The following is a 10,674-nucleotide window of genomic DNA, read 5'->3' on the forward strand; positions in this document are numbered from 1 at the left end:
ACCTTGTTAAACAGAGGTAACACTGCAAATTTATATTTTTAAAATCATGGTTTATTCAAAGCATACATCAGCATTACAGTGTTGCATTCCAAATTACAACTGAACAACTATAAATGGGTCAATATTACAGGGGATGAAAACAAAACGAACACATTTCTTGTGTATTAACGTACAGCCAACTTTCAATCTCAACAAAGAAAAGCAGTCATTTAATTTCACAGCAGTGACAGTGGCAGTCACCCAGCTTCCTTCCCTGACTTAGTGCTGCCACCTGCTGTTCACTTCTCCATCAGGGAGTCCAGCTGATCCTGAAGGGACGCCAGCTGTTGAGAGAGAGAGAAAGAGGGAAGAGAGAGAGAGGAAAGAGTGAGAAGAGAGGCTTGATGGATAACGACTGCGGGGGTGTAATTGTGATTTAAGTGGGTGATGATTAGCGTGTGCTCTGACACGGACCCATCCTTTTTCCCTAATAAAAAATAGCTGTTCATTTTGGGCCAGGGCGACTCCGGAGGGACCGCGACGCCAGTGCGCGCTGGGGCCAAATTCACAATAATGACAATTATGACCATCAGGATTAGGCCTGAGGACCATTTCACTTGTGCCAATTCAGCCATTGTGAGTGCTTAAATGGGCCTGATTGAGCTGGTGTGGAGGATGATGAGCTGAATTGCCCAGGTGCAGAGCGAGCCGAGGCGAGGCGGTGGGGGTGGGGGTGGGAGTGGGAAGGGGGCGTGAGTGGGTTTTGGCTTGGCTGGCTGAGCGCCTCGGAAAACCAGGAGGGGGGGTTTCCCAGCCGCCGGTAACACCTACCTGCTCCATCTCGCGGTCCTCCTGATGAACAATCTCATTCAGCAGGGCCTGGAAGCGATTCTGTGGAAAAGAAGAAGAGAAAAACAGAATGAGAGTGGGAGGAGAGAGAGAGAGAGAGAGAGATGAGTAGAGTGAAAAAAAGTATATCTGTTGCAGCTGCCTGGGCCTAGTTGTGATGTGCGCAGGCAGGTCACCCCTTGTACACGTATCTCTGTGATAAGGGCCTCCAGTTGTCAAGCCGAATGCCAACGAGACGGAGATGACCTTTCCCTGTCCTCGCTGACTCTAATAGTAAAAGACTGGGCCTTGAACTGCACTGGACCAAACTAGAGGGGAGAGGGGGGGATTTCAAAAAAAGTCAAAAACGAGTGAAAAAGAATGAAAAAAGAACAAATAGACAGACAAAGGGGAGGCACAGGGATGTCTGTGGATATTTCGCCTGCTGTTAATCTTCCCAAAGGAGCACTTGGCACGCCAATGAATTTTTATGCCCTGAGTTTTCTGCGCATTTTGCGAAAAAAAGGGGTAATGGCAAAAATGCAATATTTATGCCAGAGGGAGAAAGGGAAGGGGTTGTCTTAAAAGTTGCCTAGCGATGAGATTTTGGTATGTTTTATGCATCGTCATTTTGTTAAAAGGTTATGCATACATCACTGAACATCACCGGAAGGCGAGAATGTGTGTGTGTGCGTTGATGTGTGATTGGGTGGGAGGGAATGTGACTATTGTGTGGTTGGAAGGCGCCCTGCTGGATTGAAATATGTTAAGTGTGCATGTGTGTGTGCGTGCATGAGACCTTGTGAATATAGATGCAGGTGTGTCTGTATGCAACTGCATTTGTCCTGAGCAACACATACAAATATGTGCAAAAAAGAATGTATATGTATGCATCCAATGTGTGTTATTGTGTCTATAGAATACGTATATTCAATGCACACATTCTTCTCTTCTGGAGATGACTTTGAATTTAGTCTGTGTGCGTATTTGCATGTGAAAATGTGTGTGGCTATGTTAGTGCCCAGGAACACTGCTAAGTAATGCTAATGTGTACATGGGGGCAGTAATGGCATTTGTAATGTTTCCCAGCTGTCCCCATCGAGTGGCCAGTTCTCCAGCTTCATAATGAGCTCCCTGTGTTAGCTTTGCTCCTAAGGATGCTCATACACAACATGATGTTCTGTGTATGCAAATGAATACATCTGTGTGTGCTTGAATGTGAAAATCTGTATGCACCCTTTTGTAACCATGGAAATAATTAACTCATTGTGTGTGTGTGTGTGTGTGTGTGTGTGTGTGTTTGTTTGATTTCAAGAGTATTATAAATAGACTCACCTTGAGCGCCTGGTTCTCCACTTTCATGATGAGCTCCTCTTGCTGCTTCTTGCGGGCTCGTGTGTCCTGTAGCTTAGCCTTCAGGTTGTTGATCTGCACCTGGTACTCCATCACTACAGTACAGGCAGACAGACCAGGCAGACAGACAGTTAGTAAACCTGAGGCCACCCTTTTGCTCTCCCAGACCCCTCCAAATCTGCACCCTTTAATCCAGCTGGCCAGTCCCTGGTGCCCCGAGCTCCTGGCAGAGCGATTAGTTCTATTGATCGGGCCGTGGGTCTTCAAAGCGCTGCTGAGACCTGGGGGTGGCCCGCGAGCCGAGCAGCAGCAGGGCTGTGAGCAGCTTAGCAGAGGCCTACTGCGGCCCAGCTGCAGTGCTGTGTGTTAGCGACTGGGGAGGAAACGGCTGTTTGTGTACCTAGATGGGAGGAAGGGGGGGGGAGGCTGCAGAGGAGCAGGAAAGGCTTTTATCTACCTCTGACAGCAATTGCACAGCCCCCCCTGTTGTGTGTATATAAGTTATAAGTGTGTGTGTGTGTGTGTGTGTGTGTCTGTATGTGTGTGGGGTGTGTGTGTGTGTGTGTGTGTGTGTGTGTGTGGAAGGGAGGTAAGCTAGAGAAAGAGAGTTAAAAAAACAACACATTTGTGCACTTCAGAGGGTTGTTTTCCTTCCCACTGTCTCTGATCAAGACGTGCCCTTACTTTTAATGGGGTTCCCTTTCCTCTGCTGAAGTGATGTTTTTCGGGGACAAGGGGGGCAAATTGGGTAATGGGAGCGGGATGTCACTACACTGTCACCACCCACGCAGCGCTCTCATTGGGCCGCGTGAGCCGCAAATGAAAACCGAGTGGGACTCTGGGCCACACCCGCTGTGGATCCGCGCAGGGTGAAGCCAGGATCCGTTCTCTGTCGCCTGATATGAGTAACTATGTATAGGCTCTGGGAGTGTGCGTGTGTCCAGAATAGTAAAATGCACAGCTAAAGCACTCACTTAGTCACACATGCAGATGCACGCACAAACAAGGCTGCCTCAGGGCCAAGCGTGTGCTACAAAAGACACACACACCTGTCTCATTGACCTCTCTCATTGAGAGTGTCTGCCTCTCTCTGTGTGTGTATGTGTGTGTGTGTACATGTACATCTGCATCCATAGACATAGACTGTTTCTGCCAATTTCACGCACGCACGCACGCACGCACACATCTCACCTATCTGGCTGTTGCTGTCGCTCTGGTCCCGGGCCGAGTCGGACTCGTTGAGTTTCTCGTGCAGCTGGCGCTCCAGGTCGTCCTCCGTGTCCATGATGTTCAGATCTTCATCCTCGTGCCGGTCCCCTTCGTCCTCCTCATCCTCGCTGCTGCTGCTGATGTCGTTGAAGATCTCTCTCAGCTCGTCGTGCTGGGCTATAGGATCGAGAGAGAGAGAGAGAGAGAGAGAGAGAGAGAGAGAGAGAGAGAGAGAGAGAGAGAGAGAGAGCGCACACACAGAAAAGAGTGAGACACAGAGAAAGGGTGAGAGTGTGACAGACGTGGGAAGTGGTGCGAGACTGAATGAGATGGCCAAGTGCCAAAGTGAGTCACAGAGAGAGAGTGAGAGAGTGAGAGAGAGAGAGAGAGTGAAGGAAAAAGACAGAAAAGAGAAGGACATAGACACCCAAGAGGAAGGCGCTCAAAAGAGTAGCAGGGTGAAAATGAGACCGCACTGGTCACTAGCGGACTGTAAGGCCAGGCGGCGTGGAGGCCACCCCCCGGTGGTAGCTGTGTCCTTACCTGCGGACCCGTGGCCCATCTTGTTCCCCGAGGTGCCAGGCGAGGAATCCAGGTTGGCCAGCGCGTTGTTCTCAGCCTCTTTGGATTCGTCCTCAGCGATTATCTCCCACCCTGGTCACCAGGTCAAGGCAAACACACACACACACACAAAATATCTACGACTCACTTACACCACTCTCCTCCAAGTCTCTGCTGCTGACATTTAGCGTGCTAAGCCCACTCATTAAGCTACAACAGCACTGACACATATTAATCTTCATCCAGGATTACATCAGGCGCTCTTCAGTGGAGAATCTGGTGCAAAGCCAGGCCAGAGCTGAGGCCTAATCTCTCGTCTGGAACAAGTGCTGGTTAATGATGGCTCATCACTGCACTATGAATACTAATGCACAGCAACCCCCCCCCCCCTTCCTATTTCTGTCTCTCTCTCTCTCTATTCTGACTCTGACACTCTCTCTCTCTCTGGGAGTGCTGAGATGTTGGTGGGCAGCGCTATGCAGAACAGAGATAAGTGGGCTCATTTGCTCTCTGATGCTATAACTGGAGTGGGTGGGTGGAGTGGGAGGGTGGGTGTGTGTGTGTGTGTGGGGGGCACACAAGGCAGGGGAGATGGAACCAGAGCGGCTTTAATCACAGACTAAAAGACGGAGAGAGATGTGCAGGGTTGTAAACAAGTTTATCCAAGCGCCAGTCTGCTTCTGCAGCCTGCGTGACGTGTTAAAATGTGTTAAAGTACTGGAGCTTATATCTGTTAGAGTGTTAGAGACAGAGAGATTGTGAGTGAGTGAGTGAGGTAGAGAGAGAGAGAGAGAGAGAGAGAGAGAGAGAGAGAGTGTGTGTGTGTGGGTGGCTTCTGGAAGGATACGGACGCTGACTGCTTCTGCGTCAGTGCTGAGAAGTCGCTTCACCTCCTTTTCAACGTCAGGGGACTCGATGTACTGCAGGACACACACACAGCATGTCACTCATCCATTCAATCATCCAATGCCTCCATCATTCATTTGTTCCCCCTCAAGTATTATGGCTCATTTATGGCCCCTCCATTGTGCAAATAAACTGCCAGAAACTGGCAGAAATTCATGTCGGCATGCAGGACTCTTTCTACTGTGTAGTTAGGTAGAGTCGCCTCAGTTCAAGCAAAATTAATGATTGAAAAGTCTTGTCTTTATCCATCAAAATGCCCCAACAAAAGTATGCAGGGCGAGTATGGGAGCTCCTGGCTTTTTCTGTACTGCAGCTGACGTCTCATTCACCCAAGTCCTATTCACTTTTCTCCATCCATGCCCCATTTCTTCCTTCACACAACCCTGTTATTGCCCTCACACTCCCTCTCTCTAACCATCCCTCCCTCCCTCCCTCCTCACCCACCCACACCGTCCCATCTCCATCTCATCACTCACTCTTTTGAGCCTCAGCCCTGGTGGGCTACCCCCCCCCCCCCCATCTTTCCCGGTTCCCACTGATCTGAGCGCAGCCTCCTGGCCTCCAGCCAGGTAGCACATTAGCGATTAAAACAGGGCTCTGTGGACTGGGCTGGGTGGTGGTAGTGGTGGTGGTGGGAGAGGGGGCTGGATTGATCCCGGCCTGCTGGGTTTCACAGGTGATTTACTCCTCGGCTCGCCTTTTCTCCGCCCCGGGCTCCCACCTCTCCCTCCATCCCCCCTCCACCTCCTCCTCCACCACCCAAGCGTCCGCTGCAGAAGCTCCACTTTGCAGCCGCAAATAGCTTTTCTCCCCCTGCGCCTCCAGAGGGGGGTCGGCGCATCAAGATGGAGGACTTTATTTATATGTAAATCTCCACTCTTTACTTCCTAGCACGCTCACTTCTCTTCCTCACCCCCCCCCCCCCCCACCCCCACCCCCACAACCTCCCTACTCAGTTCTAAATGTAAATCTGTTATTTCAAACAAACAAAATAAGACCTGTGTAGGATTTGATAACCTCATCAGAAGACAGACGAGAGGATGAAGAAGGTGTTACAGACAAGTGCGGCGGAGGTGAAGAACAAACGAGTAACAAAAGAGTGTCAAGGCGCAACCCACCTTCTTTTTGGCAGTCTTCCTGAACCTCCTCTTGCGCGTGTTCTTCAAGGGGAATGTGACTGAAGGGCAAGACAGGTGTGTGTGTGAGTGTGTGTGTGTGTTAAACAGCTCAATCAACAGCACATGGCAGCAACGGCGGCAGCAGCTGACGCATCCACAAGGCTGAGCGTGCCGTGGCTATCGCAAGGCCATTCATCTTCCTTTCATCCTACAGTACAGCCTTGAGCACTTGTCTTGCACTTACACTTGTTTCACACAGGAAAGTCTAAGCAAGCAAATGTACTGTTTAAGAAGCGTTACTGTAATATAGTGGTGGGTAAGACCGCTATTGCCTTTAGTTACTTCTTCACACAAATCGACAGGCATCAGACTACACTGTTGGAGAGTTAAATGCATTTTCTATCTCAGGAATGGCTTCTTCACCCTAACAAAAACACGTTAGCTGTATTTAAAAATGGTGTCCACTTTTGAACATGCTGAAATATACTTATATTCATGTGATCTCAATGATCTCTTCATGAAACTTTAAGAAAAATGTGACATCATAATTATCTGCACTCTTGGTTCAAAGCACAGGGTGTGTGCTAATTCTACGCATGTCAACAGCTAGCCTGAGCCCTGCTCATATCTGACTGGAGAGACACTTACTGCCATGGTTCCAGACAAACTTCTTGTCTTTGTCCTTGTCCTTTTTCTTGCTCTTGTCTGCTGTACCAGTGGGCTCCTCTAGAGGGGGGTACAGGTCCCCATCCAGAGAGCACACCAACATCTGCACAGCGGGGCATAAAAAGCATGAAATATTCAGCGACAAAGCAACAGCTACACACCCACATTGGAATGAGTCAGACAGACACAGCCTCTTCTCACGGAGACACGAGTTTTGTTTGTGTTGTGTGTGTTTGTGTATTAGTGTGCATTTTACTTGTATATTGTGACCTGTCTGGAAATAAGATGCACAATCACATGGTCTGTATATTGTGCACCGTTTTTGTGTACTGTGTGCGAGACAGACACCAATGGCCGGAGCCTCAACAACATACACTTGATTCTGATAATGAATTTTTAATTAGATGGGAATCTAATTCAGACAGAACTCCCGGCGAGTTTAACAGACGGTCATAAGTTATTAAGGGAGAATACCTGGCACACATCAGCTGTTTTGTAGAAGGTCTTTTTGTCGACGGTCTTCAGTGACTCTATAATGCAGGGCAAGTCCACCAGTTTGCAGGCTAGAGGCACTCTGTCCACTCTCACGATGCCATGGCGACCATCAGCTTTAGGGGCAGAGGATGCATGTTATTTACAAAGATACAAAAAGGAGACACACACCTGTCAACTAGGAATGAAGCCATGCAGAGTGTTTCCACTGTGACATACTATATGACACATATAGTAGGCCCTTACACACTGCCAAAATCCACGCAAAATTATGTACCAAATTCGCGGAGGGCCTGTCCTTTTCACATAGACGAAGTGTCTCGCCAAATTTACTACCAAGCACCCTAGACTTTTTGCCGAATCGATAAGCTCGAAATGCAATCGGTTGCCATAATAGGCTATCCTAAAATCCAGCGATAAAACAAAGCATGAACTCATGAGCGTCTGTCTGCCCTATCTGTATACATCCTCTGATTGTAATGTTTACAGATATCTAGGCAATATTTGTAACATTTATTTTGTATTTGGCCTGTTATAAAATCATGCATTGAACAATTTAAACACATTGTGAACCCCAAAGTTGGAGACATGCATATAGACATTGCTGCAAATTTAAAACCGGATTACTCTGGAATGGCTAACTGTACAGGGGAATGCTTTACACCTTTGTGTTCGGTAAGGTCTGCTGTTTATTCTGATATATGGTTTGTCATGTGTTGAGGGAAAGTTCGCGAAGTATTCCACCAAGATGAATGGGTAGGGAGACGGGCGCAGAAAACATGATTAAATTAAAGTTACTTTTCTCGCGAACCGTTTACCACAACAACTAACCACTAACATTGTTTAAAAGCTGAGAAAAAGCTCTTTCGTGTGATGCATGTGATGTCTGTGATGAATAGGCTACTTTGCAAGTAGTTCAGCAAATTTGGGTGGGACAGAAATACCTTTACAGAGCAAGCAGCTCTGGCCATATCGGCTCTGGCTCACATGATGACATGGCTCACATGATGACATTGCTTTAAATGCATTATCGCTTCACGACCCAACAGTGACTACATTTCCACTGATTTGTTATTACCTTGCTTTGAGGAGATGATGACAGAAGAAAGGAAATACCAAGCTACCACAGACAGAATTGTGCCAAAGTTATTCCTATTTGGGCACCATTTCTTGGACTCCTTTCTATCAAACTTTTGACCAGACAAAATGGACATACATGTTTGGCAAAAAAAGTGAAAAGCACAGCCTAATAATTTATACAGCCATGTAATAACACTCTTTTACATACCATGAAGCTCAATGGTGAGTCTGTCTTTTGTGTTCATACTACTGGACTGGGCAATTCTTCTGACCGTTGAGGCATACTCCTATAAGGCAAAAATGATGGCAAGAGGGTCAACTTTACTCTATGTTGCCTTGGAGTGACACATTAGACTTTGCATTGTGTTAGTTGATTTGTATTGCATTGTATTTTGGATATGTACAGTATAAATGGCAAAAATTGTACTTAAAACATAATTTTGCATTTCTGACAAATCTACTCATGATTTTCAGATCGTTTTCCACTTAGAATGAGAGGCACGAGACAGTAGGTGAGTGGGGCAGTAGGAGATAAGACGCACCACCAGTATAAGTACAGTTTTTGCTCCTACTGCTACTGCAATAACAACGCAGTGTAGCAAACATCTATAACAGTGCATTTGCATTCCAAATATACTCGATAAAAGGCGGTTAGTGGGCTAGTGGAGGGTTTCATTTGGTGGCACACAGCCGTGGTGATCTCAGCGAAGATGAGACAGGTACTAGACCCTGCCATGTGACAGGCACGGTGGAAAATCATTGCTCAAAACCTTACCGCAGGTAAACGAAGAATGAACTGACTCTCCAGTTCGTGGGGGGCGTCTTCCTTGTTCTTGGAGCCCACCTTGCCCACTGTAAATATGACAGAAATATTGTTAAATAGATCTTAACAAGGAATTGGTAACGACGTGTTCATGCTAAGAATAGATAGATACAGCAAAACAGACCTTTAACTTTCGAAGTCATCTTGGTCTTCTTGTTCTGCATGAAGGCAGACGGTTCCTATCTGCAATAACACAAACGTATAACGGCACACGCACACAAGAGCTTCCTGACGTGATACGAACATATTTTCAACAAACTATCCAAATCAGCATAGTATTAGTTGTCATTCAAATGCTGCATGAATACAAGCATATAAGCATACACATAGCAAACAACGTTAACGTTTACATTAAGTGTCTCAGCATTTGTCACTGATGTTTTAAATGCATGCTAGCATAACTAATATGAGTAAGGATAATACTTCAGAGACAGAGAGTGGGAAGGGATGGTAAGACGTTGTACACTTTGTTATGAATGCAGAAAATAGGTCCACTTACCACCAATGTACCTTTCTTGTTGTAATAATAGGATATTCACTTTGTTTAGGCTAAGCTAACCTTTCTAGCATCTAGCTACCTAGCTAGCAGACAATAACGTCTACACCTACACTACTGACATGCTATGAGCAAAACAATCGTTTCACAAACCACGAAGAAGTACACTATGTATTACAATATGTATGTTTATATGTTAATTCTTTATGTAATAGAGTTATAACCAACAAGCAGTCTTCCAGACAGGAAAACCGATGTGCTTGTTTTGATCTTCCTCTCCAATCAGTTCACCGACTGCCGCCTCGGGAGGTTTTTAGTCGAGCAAATTGTATCGCCCTCTTGCGTACAGGATGAGAATTTAGTTTTTTGGACTGGTGTCCAAATCTGTCCAATAAATCTTAATTATGGAATCTAAATTAACATTTGAGGTGTCTTTAAACATTTCAAACATATTTCTTAAAATTACATCTTACAATTCAATACAAATGTATTTCAGATTTAAAACTTTATGTGAATTTATGACAAAATTAGCTCACCTGCCTCAGTGTGTGTGAGAGTGTGAATAAATGCTGTAGGAAAAGATGCTAAAAAATGTCAACGCCTTAAACCCCACTGGGCAATTCCACAGAAAATTGACTTTTTGTCACATCCAAAACGCCAGTGAAATGCCTTGGCATTTGTCTGATGTGAATGATAATTCATTTTTTGTGCATTTTTCAGCCAAAAATAGCAAATGCTCAAATTTCATGTAATCATTCACGTCATATCATACCATCAAATTTTATTGGCGTTATGGATGTTACAAAAAACTTAATTTTCCATGGAATTGCCCCACTAATAGCAACAGTATAGGCATTTGTATTTATGAATTTATACCAACAAAGAGAAATATGAAATCTTTCTAGTGCAGTTTACTTCAGTTCCATCTTCAGCCAGTGTTATTCATTAGATCCACACTCATCCCACATGGCATTTGTGGAATTGCACGTTCATAGCCTCCACCTGATGTAATCTGCAGGGTAAAAATATAGGTCATCACTCAGCTGCAACTGAGTATTATAACTGAGGTTATATGTTTTTGAATTACTGTGCCATGATGCATTTCTCATGCGAAATCCTCTCTATAATTTCCATCTGTAAATGTGCTTTTCACACAAGCTTCA

At 45.8% G+C, this 10,674-nt stretch overlaps 1 protein-coding gene across 1 annotated transcript; it reads right to left on the reverse strand.

Moving 5' to 3' along the window:
* Positions 1 to 135: 135 nt before the first annotated feature.
* taf7 (TAF7 RNA polymerase II, TATA box binding protein (TBP)-associated factor) lies at positions 136 to 9,813 on the reverse strand. Its single transcript, XM_048231802.1, has 13 exons — positions 9,515 to 9,813; positions 9,140 to 9,198; positions 8,968 to 9,044; positions 8,401 to 8,479; positions 7,095 to 7,228; positions 6,603 to 6,723; positions 5,955 to 6,013; positions 4,778 to 4,850; positions 3,913 to 4,023; positions 3,352 to 3,546; positions 2,143 to 2,255; positions 811 to 870; positions 136 to 323 (listed from the first exon to the last, which is right to left on the reverse strand). The coding sequence occupies exons 2-13, from the start codon at positions 9,177 to 9,179 to the stop codon at positions 279 to 281; spliced, it is 1,107 nt and encodes a 368-aa protein (XP_048087759.1). The 5' UTR covers positions 9,180 to 9,198; positions 9,515 to 9,813; the 3' UTR covers positions 136 to 278.
* Positions 9,814 to 10,674: the final 861 nt, after the last annotated feature.

This window comes from Alosa alosa, chromosome 21, assembly GCF_017589495.1.
Source record: "Alosa alosa isolate M-15738 ecotype Scorff River chromosome 21, AALO_Geno_1.1, whole genome shotgun sequence".
NCBI classification, from domain to species: domain Eukaryota; kingdom Metazoa; phylum Chordata; class Actinopteri; order Clupeiformes; family Clupeidae; genus Alosa; species Alosa alosa.

Excerpts from the sequence above, each read along its gene's own strand:
- taf7 (XM_048231802.1), bottom strand. The coding sequence starts at position 9,179 with ATGCAGAACAAGAAGACCAAGATGACTTCGAAAGTTAAAG. Across the intron at positions 7,229-8,400 it reads ACTCACCATTGAGCTTCATG|CTGATGGTCGCCATGGCATC; the intron begins GTATGTAAAAGA and ends CTGCCCCTAAAG. Across the intron at positions 871-2,142 it reads TGGAGAACCAGGCGCTCAAG|AATCGCTTCCAGGCCCTGCT; the intron begins GTGAGTCTATTT and ends TCTTTTCCACAG.